The 19,513-nt window shown below is 42.6% G+C and overlaps 1 protein-coding gene across 1 annotated transcript; it reads left to right on the top strand.

The window, feature by feature from the left end:
• Positions 1 to 5,639: 5,639 nt before the first annotated feature.
• Positions 5,640 to 18,178, top strand: LOC146712378 (uncharacterized). The gene is made up of 4 exons (XM_085442301.1): positions 5,640 to 5,764; positions 13,079 to 13,184; positions 14,641 to 15,321; positions 17,043 to 18,178. The coding sequence occupies exons 2-4, from the start codon at positions 13,167 to 13,169 to the stop codon at positions 17,709 to 17,711; spliced, it is 1,368 nt and encodes a 455-aa protein (XP_085298427.1). The 5' UTR covers positions 5,640 to 5,764; positions 13,079 to 13,166; the 3' UTR covers positions 17,712 to 18,178.
• The last annotated feature ends 1,335 nt before the right edge of the window (positions 18,179 to 19,513 follow it).

Here is a 19,513-nt window from a genome sequence, read left to right on the forward strand (position 1 = left end):
CCCAAAGGCGATATAACAGTTTGTGTTTGCTACATGGATCATTGTAGTTCAGCTTTCCTTTGTTATATTTCTTTAAGAGCTCAAAATGTGTTCATTACATAAATCAAATGTAATTTTCTCTGTAGCACTTCATGGATTTCATAAGCAACACACTGTAGTTGTTCACACAAAGCATAAAGGTAAAAACAATATACACAGTGTTATCTTCATTTTAGATGTCACAAAGTATTTGCGGCTCCCAGTGTTTTCCCGAACCCTGACCCTTTGCGTGGAAACCGGGTCCAAAAGGCTCTTTGGGTGTTAAAGGTTGCTGACCCCTGCACTAGGCCCAACTGACACATATATTTGATTCCAAATACAAAAAATAATGTGTAACCTGCTGGAAGAATGTAGGAGGTTGAGACAGGATCTCAACACTTGGTGTCTGCAACAAAAGACAACAATATGTGGGCCGATCGTGGCTCAAGAGTTGGCAGCTCGTCTTGTAATCGGAAGGTTGCTGGTTCGAGCCCCGGCTTGGACAGTCTCGGTCGTTGTGTCCTTGGGCAAAAAAGCACTTTGGGGTCCTTAGGGACGAGTAAAGCGCTCTACAAATACAGGCCATGTAATGGCAGAAACGTTCTCTAGTGTAAATCCTGACTAGTTCATTAACTACAGATCAGTTTCAGTGAACATTATTCACAGAGGGATCTGAGTTCCTTATACCAGACTCTACAGAAACTGTAACACTGTACAGCTCTGCGACACAACAATGTAACACACACTAGAATCATCAAATAAAGCCCCACTAACCACTAGAACTAACTAACTAGCACTGGACACTTGCATATTAGAGATTTCTACCACCATAGGAGGCGAGATATCATCCTTGAACCAGAGCATCCAGCCCTCAATTTCGGACATAAAAAGCGACGTGGCCAGGCATGATAACACTTTGACTGAACTGCAGGACTGTGCCTCGAACCACTCTGACACCATCGCCACTCTCCAGGCCACTGTGGAGCGTTTGTCTGCGGAGGTAAAGAAGTTAGATGAGAGATGTGGAGCTCTTGAGGCACTCCAGGAGGAATCATTTAAGAACTGCAGGAATACCAGAAGGCACAGAGGGACCCAAGATGACTGAGTTGGTTCACACCTGTTGGCGGAGGCGCTATCTCTCGAGGAGAAGCCACTCATCGATCGAGCACATAGAGTGAATCGCCAGCGTCCCAAACAAAGTCATCTTCCTCGGCCCATCATCTTGAGATTGCACTACTACCACATTGGTGAGGAAATTCTGCTGAAAGCTGCAGAGAACAAGAACCTGATGTATAAGGGTTTTTAAAATAAACATCCTCCCAGATTTCCCTCCCTCTGTTGGAAACGCAGAGCCGCATTTGCAAATATGAGAGGAAGACTACGTGGGATGACCGGCGTCAGGTACAGACTGCTATACCCTGCAAAGCTGTTAGTGACCCATGGTGATGTGAGGAAAAGCTTTACCGATCCCAAAGAGACCGTAGACTACGCGGAGAAGCACCTCTCCCACCCACCTTCAAATGTATTAAAAGCAAGGATATATCTATATGTCTAACGCTGACACAGCACTGTGTTTCTTCTTTTCCCTTTATATTCCATGTAAAGGTGAATATGGAGCGTTTATGGAGCTCGTTTATTGACCAGCTGTCAGTTAGAAGGTAAGAGTTACTAGGTTAACAGAGGTTAGCAGTAACAGTACGGGGAAGTACAGTGGGGCAAAAAAGTATTTAGTCAGCCACCGATTGTGCAAGTTCCCCCACCTAAAATGATGACAGAGGTCAGTAATTTGCACCAGAGGTACACTTCAACTGTGAGAGACAGAATGTGAAGAAAAAATCCATGAATCCACATGGTAGGATTTGTAAAGAATTTATTGGTAAATCAGGGTGGAAAATAAGTATTTGGTCAATAACAAAAATACAACTCAATACTTTGTAACATAACCTTTGTTGGCAATAACAGAGGTCAAACGTTTACTATAGGTCTTTACCAGGTTTGCACACACAGTAGCTGGTATTTTGGCCCATTCCTCCATGCAGATCTTCTCGAGAGCAGTGATGTTTTGGGGCTGTCGCCGAGCAACACGGACTTTCAACTCCCGCCACAGATTTACTATGGGGTTGAGGTCTGGAGACTGGCTAGGCCACTCCAGGACTTTCAAATGCTTCTTACGGAGCCACTCCTTTGTTGCCCGGGCGGTGTGTTTTGGATCATTGTCATGTTGGAAGACCCAGCCTCGTTTCATCTTCAAAGTTCTCACTGATGGAAGGAGGTTTTGGCTCAAAATCTCACGATACATGGCCCCATTCATTCTGTCCTTAACACGGATCAGTCGTCCTGTCCCCTTGGCAGAAAAACAGCCCCATAGCATGATGTTTCCACCCCCATGCTTCACAGTAGGTATGGTGTTCTTGGGATGCAACTCAGTATTCTTCTTCCTCCAAACACGACGAGTTGAGTTTATACCAAAAAGTTCTACTTTGGTTTCATCTGACCACATGACATTCTCCCAATCCTCTGCTGTATCATCCATGTGCTCTCTGGCAAACTTCAGACGGGCCTGGACATGCACTGGCTTCAGCAGCGAACACGTCTGGCACTGCGGGATTTGATTCCCTGCCGTTGTAGTGTGTTACTGATGGTGACCTTTGTTACTTTGGTCCCAGCTCTCTGCAGGTCATTCACCAGGTCCCCCCGTGTGGTTCTGGGATCTTTGCTCACCGTTCTCATGATCATTTTGACCCCACGTGATGAGATCTTGCGTGGAGCCCCAGATCCAGGGAGATTATCAGTGGTCTTGTATGTCTTCCATTTTCTGATGATTGCTCCCACAGTTGATTTTTTCACACCAAGCTGCTTGCCTATTGTAGATTCACTCTTCCCAGTCTGGTGCAGGTCTACAATACTTTTCCTGGTGTCCTTCGAAAGCTCTTTGGTCTTGGCCATGGCGGAGTTTGGAGTCTGACTGTTTGAGGCTGTGGACAGGTGTCTTTTATACAGATGATGAGTTCAAACAGGTGCCATTCATACAGGTAACGAGTGGGGGACAGAAAAGCTTCTTACAGAGACGTTACAGGTCTGTGAGAGCCAGAGATTTTCCTTGTTTGAGGTGACCAAATACTTATTTTCCACCCTAATTTACGAATAAATTCTTTACAAATCCTACCATGTGAATTCATGGATTTTTTTTTCACATTCTGTCTCTCACAGTTGAAGTGTACCTCTGGTGCAAATTACTGACCTCTGTCATCATTTTAGGTGGGGGAACTTGCACAATCGGTGGCTGACTAAATACTTTTTTGCCCCACTGTATATTGTGTTGTTCTTTTGTTGTTTTTTATTTTATCCTACTTTACTTTGTTATTTGGATTTTACCTGTTGTGAGTGCTTCCCGTAATTCTCCTTTTTCTTGCGCCGCTGCGGCCAGAGTTCACAACATTACATATTTTTGTATCTATAAAAAGGAAGCTGACACTCTCCAGACTTTATCAAAGGTGTGAGCGTCACAGCAGAGGCCTTTGTGTCAACGTAGCTGAAGACAAAACACAGAAACACATGAAGGAGATTTTCCTGGCCTGGATTTTATACAAATATTCTGCAGTACATCAAAAATGAAAGAAAACCATTAGTCAACATATGAACATCACCTCTGAAGTTACAGAGCTTTGATTGGAGACACAGCTGAGCGTTTTGCATTTTGCATAATTAATTACATAATTAATTATGTAACCATAATTAAATGGTTACATCATCTTTAAAGTCCCCAGAGATCAGGAAAAGGGCCTGAGGGTGCTGTGTTTGGAGTCTGCTGGTTACAGTGTGCAGGACCTCACAGGCTGCTGCAGCGTTAGCAGAGGGCGGGACATACACAGCTATCATAATCACGTGTGTAAACTCTCGTGGTAGATAGTACGGTCTCATGCTAACCGCTAGCAGCTCAATGTCCTTACAGCATAGCGTCTCTTTGATAGAGAAATGCCCAGAGTTACACCATCTATCGTTCACAAACACAGCCAGACCCCCTCCTCCCTTCTTACCACTCTCCGCTGTTCTGTCATAAGAGGCTCAGCAGCTAAAGCAGCACACCTGGGTCTCCCAGCCTATTAAAAGCAGCCCTTTGCTTCACCTGCTTCACTAAACATTATTATTTTAAGCAGAGTGGTGTGATTTATGTAGGCATTGCTGTGTGACAGGATGACTTTTCTTGCACACCCACCAAATGAGGGCGCACATGCTTCCACGCCCACTGGTGACTGCACACATCCTTTCAAGGAAGCATTTCATTCATCCCTAACAAATGGAACAAAACACTGTGCAGCGTGTTCAGGTTTGAACGTGGCCCTGGCTTCTCTCTGCATCCACCTGGCACATGCAACACACATCCACTCCCTGCTGAACTGCTTGTATTTGATGTGTTGAAGTTTTGGCAAAGTTTGAATAAATTCCACTTTATTTATAGGAACATTTCATCTGTGGACTCCTGCTTCCCCTCTCCTTGAGCCAGTTTGTGACGGGAACATGACATAAGAAAAGTAATTTATCCCTTTTTGATTCTGTGTATCTGGCGCTCATCCAGTGAGTTCACACTTGGCAGAAACAGACTGAATTTGTCTGGAGAACTTTGGCTTCAGCCAAGTTAGATAAACACACTGTGTCTCTGTCAAAACAGCAGTGTAGTTGTGGCACCCCTGTGAGGGAATGACCACATTAATATTATTTTGTGTGAAACAGTCATGTAACGAGACATTTTTCATTGCTATATGTATTTATTTTCAGTTTCTTTAAGAGGATAGAAAATCCATGTAACAGGGATTCATTTTATGTTAGAAAGCAGTGAGGGCGGAACTTTGGTGCTTGCTCCGGGGTTTCGGGGAGCAGTAAGTGGAGCCCACCTTCCGCTGCTTCCTCAGACACGTTCTGGAGGAAAGCAGAGACGCATCGTGTCTTCCTTACTCTGCTCTTCACCTGCTTTTACAGGTCGGTACACGGTGCTCGCACCGAAAATGTTGTTTATTGTCACCATGGTTACCCACGTTAATGTGAATGGGAGAGTTAAGGCGGTCCGCCAAAGTTATTTATATGTAAACACGGGAGAAAACCAGAGGAGTGTCCCGCGCGACCGCACCGCGAGCCCGCTCGTTAGGTGGAGCGCTCGTGAAGCAGAGTCAGTGCGCTCCTATGCTCTGTGCAAACGTGTTGTAATGCTCCAATCAAATCAGTTCTGTGAGATGTGAATGTTAATAGTTCTGTTAAAGTGACTGAGTAGATTAGCTAGTGTAACACAAGCACTCTGAGCAACTCTGTGTAGCTAACAGAGGCATTCATGGGTTGATTAAACAAGCTGTGTTTCATGATGCACTAAATAGTGATTTTGCCAGTAAATTACTGGAGGGAACAAATGTAATGTATTTACCAATGCTGTTATTGAATAGAACTGTTTAGCCAGTAAGACACTGCAGAAGACAATGTGATGTGTTTATTGATATGATAAAAGGATGTAGCTGTTATGGAAAGAAGTGTGAACTTGAGAAACTGAACCAGTTAAAAAGAGTATATTTCACTGATGTTGTGAAATAAGTAAATGTAATTGATGTGAACGAGGAACCAGCTGAACAGTATATTGAAAGCTCATGTTTAGTGTTTTATAGCATTTATTTGTGTGAAATAAATCAGACTCAGACACGTTCTGGAGGAAAGCAGAGACGCATCGTGTCTTCCTTACTCTGCTCTTCACCTGCTTTTACAGGTAACATATTTGTCATCGAGGTCTTCATCCTTGGGACCCGTAACATAGTAACTTCTTCATTGTTATACTTCTATAGTTTTCCCATTTTGTGAGCTGTGGATGTGGAAAGTGTCTCAGTGACACATCCACATGAAAACGGCGTTACCTTCGTTCATTTGCACGTCAAATGAACGAGCTGTTTGGACTTTAACGTCACAGCTGATGCTTCGATACTCGAACTCAAGAGTTCAGCTTCCACTCAGAGGTACAAGTACACACAGCAAAGATAAACGTGTACACAAGGTGGAACCCACAAGTGCACAGCTCCAACCAGAGATGGGCAGTAATCCGATTACTTTTTTCAAGAAACGAGTAAAGTGAGGGATTACTATTGCAAAAAAGGTAATTAGATTACTGTTACTTTCCCGTAAGCACGCTGCGTTACTGCGTTACTAAAACCGCAGCTGTGTGCAGATGAACAATGGATAATCTATCGAGTGTGGAGAGAGTGTGAGCGTGCAGCGTTTAAAGCGTGGAAGCACTGACCTTACTTTGAGTTTGACTCTGTAAAAAGTGACAGAAACATTAGCATCCGCTGTTCACTGCGTGGGAAGACAACATGCTCACTCACTATGTGTTAATGGGCACGCTTATTTATAACTTTGATAAAATGTCATAAAAATAATTCCATGCCAGCTCACCATTGGTGATCAGGTAGTTTCTGTTCCAGTTCCAGTCCCATAAATCATGAAGCTTGCTGCCAGAAAAGCTTCAAATCTCCTTTGAAAGCTGTTTGTGGTCTTGATTGTGGGAGCTTCAGTTGTCTGACTCCAGCTGCCACACAGTGCTCACTGATATCATTTGCAAAAACCCCAGTGTGACAATATTTATCAGTGAAGCAGAAATCAGGAAGTGACGACTTTTCTTTGAACATTTGCTCAGGCTAAGCTGTGCTTTCTACCACAGTTGGGAATTTCCTGGTTTACAACAAATTATTGTGTCAACACCGCATAAGATTTCAAACTACAGGAAAATCACTGGAGTTATAAGAGGCAGACAACGACACACACACCACATGCATGCTGTTGCTATTTATTGTGGATTAACCTGTCAAGGGCAAGAACAAAAGAATTCTGCCTCAAATACAGGAAATCATAGCTTTCCTGTATTTCCTCCATTGTTGGCATGCTGGTTAGTGCTGTTGCTCCACAGTAAGAAGGTCCTGGGCTAAATTATCCATGAATGTAAACGGCTGTGTGTTTCTATCTGATAGACTGGTGAGCTGTCCAGGGTGTACCCTGCCTGGTAACCTATCACTTCAGGGTTATTTCCCAGCCCTGCTGCAACCAGGATAGAGATAGGAGGATGGTAGTTGTTGTAGACCCATTCAATTTCAATTGAAGGATTAAAATGTTCCAGGAGCTCAACTTACTCCATCTGAACATGTTTCAATCGTGTTTTATGAACACAACATGCAGGTTTACTGAATATGAAAAGGTTGTGTTGATTTAACTCAGTTGTTTAAGTTTCTGCCAAAGCAAAACCTTTGTGTGCAACCAGTGTCCACTATTGAATCAAGTAAATCCAACATGTTTTTGTCAGTGCAAAAGGAGTTACGGTGCCCGTATTCCTGCACAATATTGTCCCGGGAGGGAGGAAAACTTTCTGGTGAAGTTTTGGTTGATTTTTGGGTTTTGCTTGACACTAGGTTGATTTTATCAGTGAGGTTTGGATTGTTTTCTTTCTCTAAGAGAGAGAAAGATGGTTTTATGCTTGGACATGTTTGCAATGGGCCCCAGTATTTGTTACTTTATTAGTATTTTATTGGTTGCGTTTGTTTGTGCTTTTGTTACAGTGCACTGAGATAAGAACATCTGAGAGGTGTGATCCACCGCTGGTGATATTTTGGTATTTTGTGAGTTCCCGATTTAACAAATCAGCTCTTTAATCCAGACCTGAGAGGTTGAACTTTAAAGCGCTATAAAATATTCTTACTGGAAACAGTGGCAAAGTGTTTTTCTCCATGATTATAATGGGCTTGGGAGAAATTCACTTATATGTGACACTGATCACATGAGAAGTCCTGAGTCCGATGCATGTGACATTGGTCTTGGGGCAGTGTTGATGAAAAAGGATGACAAGGGTCGTGAGTACGTTGTGGCTTTTGCTAGTCGCTCCCTTCACAAAGCTGAACTCCCCTACTGCACTTCAGAGAAGGAGTGCCTCGCTGTGATATGGGCTCTGGAACACTTCCGCCCATATGTTGAAGGTGTTCATGTTACTATCTTCACTGACCACAACAGTCTCAGGTGGCTCATGTCTCGTCAAAACCCAACGGGCCGACTCGCCCGCTGGTCACTTCGTTTGCAGGACTTTGATTTCACAATAGTGCACAAACCTGGTGCACAGAACAAAGTTCCCGACGCACTGTCACGCAACCCTTTGCCTCTGACCTGTGACAGGCCGACAGATCTTTTACCAGATCATGCTGTTATGGGCAGCCTGGACATTCGTACTCTGCCCCCCGTCATTCTGGCTGACCGTTCACAATTCAGACAGCTGCAGTTAGACGATCATGTCACAGGTCCACTCCTCAGAGACATTGAAGCAGACTCTCTGAACAGCTCGGACAACGCCACCTTGTTACAGTATGTTGTGTATGACTCTCTTTTGTATCACAGAGAACCCAAGTCCACATGTGCTTTGCACCCTTTGAAAGAGCTGAAACTGTTTGCCCCTACTTCCATGAGAGGCACCTTGCTGGACTATTACCATGACCACCCCACAGCAGGTCACTTGGGTGTTTCTAAGACATTGGCTAGACTGCGTTTTAGGTTTTTCTGGCCCAAAATGGCAGCTGATGTGAAACGCTATGTGATTTCATGCTCAGTGTGCCAACTCACCAAGCCAAGTCAGAAAAAAGCAGCCGGTCTTATGGTTCCCATTGTCCCCCAGAAACCCTGGCAGTATGTGGGTGTGGATTTTGTTGGGCCACTTCCCCGCACCCCCACTGGTAATGCTTATTTGATCGTGTTTGTTGACTATTTGACTAAATGGGTTGAAGCCAGTGCTGTCAAAGAAGCTACATCTCAGGTAGCAGCTGGTAAATTCGGCACTGACATTTTTGCTAGGCATGGTACACCCACTTACCTCATTTCTGACAGAGGGTCTCCTTTTGTGAGTGAGCTTTTTGAACATGTTGTTTCTGCCTTAGGCTCGGTGCACAGACTCACTACGGCATATCACCCTCAGACAAATGCTACTGAACGCGTCAACCGGACTCTGAAAACTGCAATCCGCGCTTATGTAGGTGATAAGCACACATCATGGGACAAGTTTCTCCCTCAGATTTGCTTTGCTCTGCGCACCGCCCCCCATGACAGTACAGGTATGACTCCTGCCATGATGCTTTATGGTCGTGAGTTAGACACCCCGCTTGACCTTATCACTCAGCCTTCTACAGCAGGTGTTGATGAACCGGGTGTGCCTTACCCTGAGACTCTGAGAGCCTCCCTGCAGGAAGCTCACGACCACGCCAAAGCAGCTTTGGACTATAGCCATGACAGACAAAAACATTACTATGACTTGAGACATCGACATGCCACGTTTCGTGTTGGTGACCTTGTGAGGTCAGACGCTCAGTCTAACTTTACTGCTAAACTTGCACCACTGTTTCAGGGACCATTGTGTGTATCTCAGAGACTCAGTGATGTTAATTACAGGCTCACTTGGGTGGACTCTGGTGTGGATGCAGGTGTTTATCATGTTGTGAACATGTAACCGTTCCATACCTGGGACTCTCTCACTTCCAAAGAACATTCTGTTTCATTGCCTGCTGAGAGAGAGACCGCAGAGGGTCTGAAGTCTGACTCTCAGGCCCACCCTGGCCCCCCTGCAGACACTGACATTGACTCTGAGCCATTCCCCTTTGATTTACCGGACATTGACTCTTCTTCTGATGTGGGCGCTGTTCCAGAGAGTGTTTCACCCAGATCTGTCCAGCACCCAGCTGCTGGTGGACATTACAATCTCAGGCCCAGACGTTGCCCCAGAGTTACGTCTGGCTGGAGCAACAAAAGATGGACTAATGATTTTCACACAACCAGGCGTGATCTGAAGTGAAATGTTTTGGTTAAACCTGTTTGATGCTGTCTTGTTGCATTGCTACTTTGAGTCATGATATGTAGATGTTTCTGTTTGCTCTACTTAATCCAGTTTTATGGCTCTTTCGTGCGTTAAGGTTCATTCTTGGCATTTACTTAGAAAAAAAAAAAAAGAACAAAAGAAAAAAGTGAAAAAAATGAAGGAAACTGATTTTCCACTGTACATATTCGTCTTATTTTCACCAATTTCATTTTTAAATGGTCTTTTGCCCTGTGTGTGTGCACCAATCTTAGCTGTAACCTCTATGTATAGGGTACTGTTAGGTGTGGTGTGTGCTTTTTCAGCTGTGTACGGCTGAGGACAGCCTTTTTCTCACCAGGGGGGACTATGTAACAGTTGCTATTGTAATGCAGTGTATCACCACATGGCGGCGCCTCCTGTCTCACGACTGGTGTCACCCCCTTTTTGTTCTTCTTCGCACTCCTCCTGTAATGGATGCTCCCGTGTGTACGCGGACTAGTGTGCTCTTTAGTAATGTGTGGTAGAGGTAGCACTTTTATTTTTGATATTGTAAATAAATGAGTACTTTTTGGAAAGTCAGAAGCTGTTGCTCATTCGCTATCCACCTGCACACCTCCGCGGCTGGCTTCATCTCCACTGCACGTTACAATATGTTGATTTTTTTCGCCTATTCATATCATAATTTTTTTTACTCCTGGTTCTGTATGTTCATGTTCTGTTCTTTTGTAAACTTCATCTGTTTGTATGTTGTATACTCATTGTGTTTCAATAAAGTTCGATTTAAAAAAAGGTACGTTCTAAACGAAGCTTCAGACGTCACTAATCACGTGACTCTGGCCAAACGAATCAAGCCTCGACACGGTACTTCTGAAGCAGCGCGTTGATCTTTCTGACACACCATCACTACCTCTCACATCTAAAGGTGTCAAGGTAACTTTGAACTGAGTTCAGTCAATCTGGAGTTTTTCCAAGTTTTCTGTTGCTCTCTGTGAGAGAAGAGCGTTAAAGGCGGGGCTCTCCAGAGTCCAGCAAAACAGGAAACCACAGCTGGGTGTGTGTAAGTATGCAAACCAATAGAATGCATCGTGGTGGGGGGGCATCACGGGCATTGGCAAGAAAAAAATAAAATAATCGGTCGTACCCATGGTTCCCCGACGTCATGCCAACGCATATTGGGAAATTCGTAGGCACCGATCGGTTTTCTATCAGCCATTTGCTGGGAGTAAGGGCGCCCTCCGTTTGCGAGGTGCGCCTGCTGCTGGCGGCACAGGGAGGAGAGGGCGGGGCGGCGGGGAGTCTCTGGCTGGCTGGAGCGGCATCTAATAACCAACTCGCAAAACAAAATAAAAACAACACAACAAACAGATATTATGATACAGACTTATAATCTGCACCGATGTTTTTTCTAAATTCTATAAAGTGAGCGCGAGAGCCCTCGGTGCGCCTGCGCGCTGCTGAAGTCAAAGTAAACTTTATTGTCATCTCCGCTACAGACAGTCCAGCATATAGAGAGACGAGACGACGAGGCTGCAGTTACAGCGGTGCAAGTAAACAAACAATAAATATAAGAAGAGTAAGAAAATAAATCTACACTTTAGGACTCGGGGTAAAGGATCAATAACAATTTAAATTTATAATTTACAGTTTGATGATTTAAAGTCTCACACAACCCGTCAAAAGGGGCGGGGCCGGCTGCTTCCAAGTAGAGCACATTTCATTTATAATGATGTAAATCCAAGCCCATCATGGATTCACGATCTGAATCCTGGGTTGTGTGAAATCCCAGAAATCAACCTTAGACAAAGTGAATCTGTGAACTAAGGTGTAGGTCTGTTAGGTTAATTGTGCTGATCCTCGGGTTGGGGGATTTGTGTTTGTACTGGAGCGCAAAATTCAAACCAATGGAAGATGGACAACAAAAGTTCAAAGCCATCAGGTGCTCAGGTTAGAAAAAAGAGAAAAGATGCAGGTAAGCAGACGTGTGATTGGATAATGGCAGGTCATCCTGAACCAATCAGACTAAACTCCAAACAATACATTATGTTACAGATTTTAATATTAATTAGTCATTGTTACTTGTTGATTTGTCCTTTTCTCATTGTGTGACGAATTATGACGACTGTTTGGTAGCTGTTATTGTCTCTCTCTCTCTCTTCATGTGTGTTTCTCTGGTGAAACAATAGTTTTGTGTTAATGTTAGGGCTGCACGAGTTTGCATAAAATGAGAACCACGATTTTTTGCTTAGAATTGAGATCATGATTCTGTCATAACAATAAATAAACATAAAACAACAAATGTCTCACGTTTTGTTGTTGCAGCAAAATGTTGTCCTGCTTGAAATTCCGTCTCCACCGTTGCTCGACGCTGCGTGTACAGAGCAGGTAGTGCAACAATAGAAAAATAGTTGCGGGACGGCACTGTGTAGCGTTTGTCTAAGGTGTTGATCGTTTTCCTAAATCCCTCGTTTTGCACAGTGTTGATGGAGCCATATCTTTGGTCAGGTGATAAGTGATAGCCTCCGTAATGTCTTTGTGCCTGCGGGAGTTCGACGTGTATAGGGAAGCGCTGTATAAGGTTCCCGTTATTGATGTTTGGGTGGTTGACCGGGACGGATTTTCTCCTGTCACTTTCTCGTCATCCCTGACGTGCTCTCCGTTGTTGTTTCCCTGCTAATTTTAGCATCACACGGCACAGCTTCTGTATCACGTGGTATAAGGCTCCGCCCTTGTCATTTGTTGAGCAGGAAGAGTGAGCGCTTGTTTTCATGCAGAGTACGTCCTGGAACAAAATGTGAAGTTTTACAAATCACCACTTCTTTAGTGAATATCATTTCAGTCTCAGACAATCTCGTTTCTCTTACAGAGGTTGAATGCACCTTCTGCGGATGGCGGTACCACACAGTGTGCGTGGACTTCCCCTGCACAGAAGGCAACTACAAATGCTGTGAATGCTAAATAAACAGAAACAAATGATCCCTGTTGTCTTTGCTTGATGATTGGTTTGAGTCTTGACAATCCACATTGCTGGTGTTGCATCTTTCAATGCCAGCAATGGCAGGTATCAGTGCTCAAACCTTTTGTGTTTGTTTCCAACAAGTTGCCCACCTCGGGAAACAACAATGTGTTCTTTTACTTGTCAGATGAACATATGAGACACTTTGACTCTTCAGTGCAGTGTGGAGCCTAACAAAGATCTGTTTTGTGTCCCAGCTGATCAGCAGGAGGAGGAGAGTCTGACGGAGCAGCAGAGGAACATTTTCAGCTACTTGGACTCAGCTCAGCCACTACAGAGGAAACAATGAGCTCAACACAGAAGGTGACAGACAGAGCAGGACCATATGACCAAAGATATATCTATCACCATATACATTTGAACATTTGAACACAGCTCAGATTAACAGTGCAGTGGATCCTGCTTGTGCCGTGATGTTCAGGACTGCAAACCGAGCAGCATCACTGACTTTCAGCTTGTTGTGTTTGTGGATATATGACTGACTTTAATTATCCACAAAATCATCACATTCTCTGTCAGATTAAGGTCGACTATTGAACGGCGTATATTTTAAAGGCTTTAAAACCAAGTTAACGCTGAAAGTACAAACATCACTAATGTCACATAACTCTGCCGACAAGGCATAGCTATGGCTATGAAATGCTCTTTGTGTATCACTTCTTCATTATGAAAGATGTCATTAATGCACTAGTAATGTCTCATCTGGAGTATTGTTCAATCATTTGGTCAGCAGCTAATAAGACAGATCTTAACAGACTTCAGTTAGTCCAGAATAAGGCGTCCAGATTAGTGTGAAGATGTTCATACTATACTAATATTGATCAAATGCATAATAACCTTTCTTGGCTTCCTGTACAGGCTAAAATATTCTATGGCTTACTTGTAGTTCTAAAGAAAGCAATTCTGTTAAACACACCACATTTATTCTGCTCAGCTGCAGTATCCAGATGAAATACATCATCATATTACACAGTTTTCAACAAGCTGCAATTTAGTAAATGCTCGAGTTAAAAGTAACGTTTTGTAAAACTGTTACATTTAGAGCAACTTTTAAGTGGAATAAGTTGCCTTAAAAAATTAGAGAATTATTCAAAACTTCAATGAACACTTAAAAGCCGATTTACAGAGCTTTTAGTTTTTGTAAATATTGTAAGACATGATTTGTTTTTGAAATTTGTGTAATGTGCCTCAATGTTATTGATATTATTATTATTATTATTATAATCATTATTATTGATTGCTTATATTTGAACAATTGTGAAACCTCACTGTGGATGTAAGAGTGAAATTATGTGGATATCTTGAATCCACTTTATTGTGTAATATTTTATGTGAGTATTTGACGGAAGACGAGCAACATCTGTTGTGGAAGCTAACGGGGTTCCTTTAGAATAAACAAACATAGGATTTATTATCACTGAATAATTCTGTATAAATCTATACAAATTATAGAAATATGTAATAGGAAACAACAAAATAATCTAAATTATAAAATTGTGTGTGTGTGTGTGTGTGTGTGTGTGTACAATCAGGAGGGATGGGCATGATTTTAGTGTTTGAACAGTCATGAATTATCTTTAACAGCAGGTTGGATGTAATGTGTTAGAACTACCAGCAGGTGGGGATAAGAGACCTTTAAGGTGTTTGGTGCCACGCTCCACCTTCAGGTTTAAAACTAGTGTTAATGGAGTTTGAAGGTTGAGTTTGTTCCACGACTGCATTTCACTCACTGCCTCTGTTTGTATCTCTGTCACTGCAGGACCAACATGGAGCCAGAAGTCAGCGCTCTCAGGAGGCCGACAAACCTCACAGAAGAAAGGGAGAGAAAAAACACACCTGTGACGAGTGTGGGAAGGGTTTTACTGTGAGGGCTTCACTAAAACAGCATCAGGTCATCCACACTGGAGAGAGACCGTTCAGCTGTGACTTGTGTGGGAAGGGTTTTACTGTGAGGGCTTCACTAAAACAGCATCAGGTCATCCACACTGGAGAGAGACCGTTCAGCTGTGACTTGTGTGGAAAGTCTTTTTCCTTGAAGGGTTCCCTTAAAAAACACCAACTCATCCACAGTGGAGTTAAAGCGTACAGCTGTGATCAGTGTGGCAGAGCTTTTACTCGCAGTAGCCACTTACAGAGTCATCTAGTTACCCACTCTGGAATTAAGCCATACAGCTGTGACATCTGTGGAAAAACTTTCAGCTGGAGAGGGAGCCGAAATATACACCTACGCATTCACACCAGACATGATCTGTACTGCTGTGAACAGTGTGGCAAAGAGTTTACAACAGACGCACAGTTACAACGACACATATTTACCCACACTGAGGAGAGACCTTATCAATGTGACCTGTGTGAGAAGACTTTTAAAGCTCCACATGACCTGAGAGAACACCAACAGATCCACACCAGAAAGAGACTCTACAAGTGCAGCTACTGTGAGGTATGTATTTATATTGTTATCTTGTCATTTTAGCCTGACTGTTTGGAACAACTCTGCTCATTAAACTGTGTTAGCATGTTAGCAATTCTACTGCATGGAAAAGCAGCTCTGAGTGATTATTCAGATTTTCCTTTCAGTTATGATTTTAGTATTACTGTAGTATTATGGTGGTAGTATTCTAGTTATTGCAGCCCAGTAAACTGAGTGTGTTAACTAGAGATGGACCGATCCGATATTACGTATCGGTATCGGTCCGATACTGACCTAAATTACTGGATCGGATATCGGAGAAAAATAAAAAATGTAATCCGATCCATTAAATATCACGAAAGCACCTAGCAAAACTTGCAACACGCCGTAACTCGCCTCAGAACGTTAGCACGTCGTAGCAGTATGCATCACGTGATAGAGCGGCTGTGGCATGTGGGGGACCTGTCGGTGGTCTGGATAGCATTTGGAGCTTCGCTAGCAACCTGGCATTTCATCTCTGACAAAGTTATCCCCGAGAGAAGTAAAGCAAGTGTGTAAGTCCATCTCTGAATGTTTGTAAAGCATTCCCACGTTAAGCTTAACGAGCGACTGCCTCTCGCTCTCCGGCTGCTACTTCAATCGTGGAACTGCTTAAATGATCAGCTGATCGGCTTTTCTGTCGCGAGTCTGTCTCTCTTGTTTATTTTTGGTCCACTTTGCACCAGAAAGAGGAAACCAGCGGCTGAACAACAGCAGCACGTTTAAGCTTGATAAGCTGTTGTTACAATTTATTTAATATTACTTTCTACACCAGGATCTTTTTCTATGTAGCTGACGCTGGTAACTGTGCAGGGGCGGATCTAGCAAAGTTTAGCCAGGGGGGCCGATAGGGCATTAACTGGGAAAAGGGGGCACAAAGACATACTTTTCTTTCTTATTCTCATTTAAAATGTCTAGCTTTTAATAAATAATTATCTGACACCCAAAGTTTTAATTTGATGTAAAATGAATAGAAGTCAATTACTGTATATAGTAACTATTAAGTCTAATATATATACCCTAGTAAGCTATAGTACTTTTTCCTTTGGGAAGGTACCATCTGTGCAGTCTGCAATTTTGTTGAAGAAAGATGTTGAATCTATTTAATATTTCTTGAAAAATAATTGATTTCTGTGCATTTTTTTTTTTTACACTGCATCAAATTAAGGTTGATTACGTCGATTAAGCATCATGAGGTGGCGCGTGAGGGGTGGTTCCCTATTTTTTATTTATTTATTTTTGTTGTTGCTGGGAGTTGGAACCCTATTAGTTAGGTTGCTTAATATTTACGCTAAGTACTCTTTAAAATACGAGAATAGGGAGGATGGTGTAGGTCTAAGTTTATTAGATTGATCAGTATTGCTGAACTATGAAATATTTTTTTTTTGTATACAGGTATAACAGAATAGCTTTAGTGTAGTTGTTGTTTTAAACTTGAGTATGAACTTGCAGACTTGCAAAATGCAGCAAGATATTTTAAAAAACAGTTTTGTTGATTAAAAAACACTATATCGGATTCATATCGGTATCGGCAGATATCCAAATTTATGATATCGGTATCGGACATAAAAAAGTGGTATCGTGCCATCTCTAGTGTTAACTGAAACAGTCAAATGTAGTTGGACGTCTGCAGAGATGCTCTTTATTTCAGGCGACGTTCAGGATACAAATGTTGAAGGACTGACTTACACTGTCTTTGTGTCTTTGTTTAGAAGCAGAGCGACACAGATGGATCCAGTTCTCAACCCTGTCATCACTGTGGTGGTGGGAAAGACTTTCATTGTGACCTCTGTGGAAAAACTTTCAGTCGGCAAAAGACCCTAAAACTACATCAACGTAGACACACTGGAGACAAACTGAAATACTGCAAAGAATGTGGGAGAAGCTTCACCACATCGGATCACTTAAAACAACATGAACTGATTCACAGTGGGGTTAAAAAGCACCTCTGTGATCAGTGTGGGTCATCCTTCACCACTGCAAGTCAGCTTAAAACACACAAAGGAGTCCACACAGGAGAGAAACCACACAAGTGCAGACACTGTGAGAGAAGCTTCTCACAGTCAAGTAATCGTAACATTCATGAACGTGGACACATGGAAGGAAACTACAGCTGTGACCAGTGTGACAAGAGCTTCAGGAATCTCAGATCATACTCTGCACACAAACGATCCCACGTTACTAATAAACTGTTTCACTGTTACCAATGTGCCCAAACATTCACCTCATTGTCTGCTCTGTGCAAACATCAGCGCGATCACTCAGGGCTGAAATCACTCCCATCACTGGATCACAGTGAATCTGAAGACACAGAAAGATCCTCTGGTTTCCTCTGGTCAGACTCAAAAAGCTGGAGATCAGGCTCCACAGAGTTCAGATAGAATCATTTAAACTTGTGTTGACTGAACTGGTTGCTGGGATGAACTTCTACATAATACAGATCTACATGGGATCTTCTTTTCTGTTGTTTTACTGAGTCAGTTTTGTCCTTTTTTCTCTGTCCTGGTTTTGCTCGTCTGTAAATGATTGAAACTCAGTCAAATAGTTCATTGTTCTCCAGCAAAACGTTTTGGAAACTCATGTTTAACCTTTAAAACTCTGACATGTTTTAGCACACAAGGCTTCATCGGGGAGTTCACTCATGATTGGACCATGAGAACAAAGGTTTTTAGTTCTTTCAAAGAGAGTCTTGGAGATGTTTGATGTTTCTGTTTTTCTGAAACCACCTGAAAGAAAAACTATTTTTCTTGCTTTATGTAGTGTGGAAGTTTTTAATGTTTCTTCATCTGTGATGTTCTTGAATGTGTTCGCGTGAAGATGGTACAAATAAACTGTCCTTTCAGCTTTAGCTCCTAATTTATTCATTATTTATGGATGTAGCACAGCAGCCGTCTCTTGATTAACACATGGAGGGCTCGGGATCTGATGGTGTCGTCTCCCTAATTTGCCCACTCAGTAAATCTCACTCATGGCCAAGAAATTGAAATAAACCTTGTTTCCCTGCTGGATAGTGATCCACTGTAACTCTGCTCCTCCTTCCTGTTTAGGATTTCTGTGGCTGAAGTAAAATTCCCTCCATCCATCACTTATCCCAGCTAACCCAAAGTGAAATAAAGTTTTGCTCGTCTTAAAAAAGCATTACAATAATGGGCATTACCAATGCAAACTGAATGATACAGAAGATGAAAGAAGAGACTTTGATCAGTTAATAAAGCTCATGATCTGGATTCATTGTGGCTGCTACACAGATACTTCTGGGTCACTTCTCTCAGTTAGGAACCTTCCTCACCAAACTGACTGTTGGACCACACCCCTGGTTTCATGAGAAATTGTTTCAGCCATGATTTCTCTTCCTGTATTTCAGAGTAAAGACTGAAGTGACAAATGGAAGCATGTTTAAAAAACACAATGTGAGAGAGACGTTGAGGTCCTTAGAAGTTACCCTGGGTTTTTCTGTCACCCTGCTAGATGTTACACACCTTGTTATTGGACTGATTTCTACTGCTGGACTACTCCTGCGGAGAGTAACAATACTCTTACTAATTAGCTCCCTTTCACACCTTTGGGGATATTTATTTTTGTGTTTGCAGCGCTGTGAGCCAGAACAGCGAGAGAAAAATCTGCAACAGCGACGAGCCGAATGCTTACGTGAATCGCAGCAGCTGCACATGTGCTACGCTGAATTAGAGGATATCTTTGCTCTGGATTTCTATTTCTACTCTTTCATTTCTATATGATTCTTCTTGCATCTAAACAAAGATGATTCAATTTGCTAAATGTTGATGGCTCTTCGTGCTCAGGTTTAAATGAGACGTAATATTTGCTCTTGGTTTGGTTCTCCTGTACAGAACCTTGCAGTACAACAGAAACCTAAAAACATTATTTGTAGTTGTTATTCTTAGTTGTTCTGCTGCCTAAATACCACAGGGTCTGATTATGAAGTTATTGAGCTGCACATTGTATCCTGTCCTACCAGACGGGATAAAATGTTGGACCTCTGTTACGGATCGGTGAAGAATGCTTATAAATCCCTCCCGCTTCCTCCTCTGGGATCTTCTGACCATAACTGTGTGCATCTTCTGCCCATCTATAAAACTGTCTTAAAACGAGAGAAGACAAAGACTAAGGATGTTGACATATGGTCAGAAGAATCTGTGCTTACCTTGCAGGAATGTTTTAAGTG

This window comes from Copadichromis virginalis, linkage group LG3 (genome assembly GCF_057382275.1).
Source record: "Copadichromis virginalis isolate Kocher_CV1m ecotype Utaka linkage group LG3, C_Virginalis_male_GT1.1, whole genome shotgun sequence".
NCBI lineage: Eukaryota > Metazoa > Chordata > Actinopteri > Cichliformes > Cichlidae > Copadichromis > Copadichromis virginalis.

Coding starts and splice junctions, on each gene's coding strand:
- LOC146712378 (XM_085442301.1), top strand. Junction 15,322..17,042: donor ACAAGTGCAGCTACTGTGAG/GTATGTATTTAT, acceptor GTCTTTGTTTAG/AAGCAGAGCGACACAGATGG.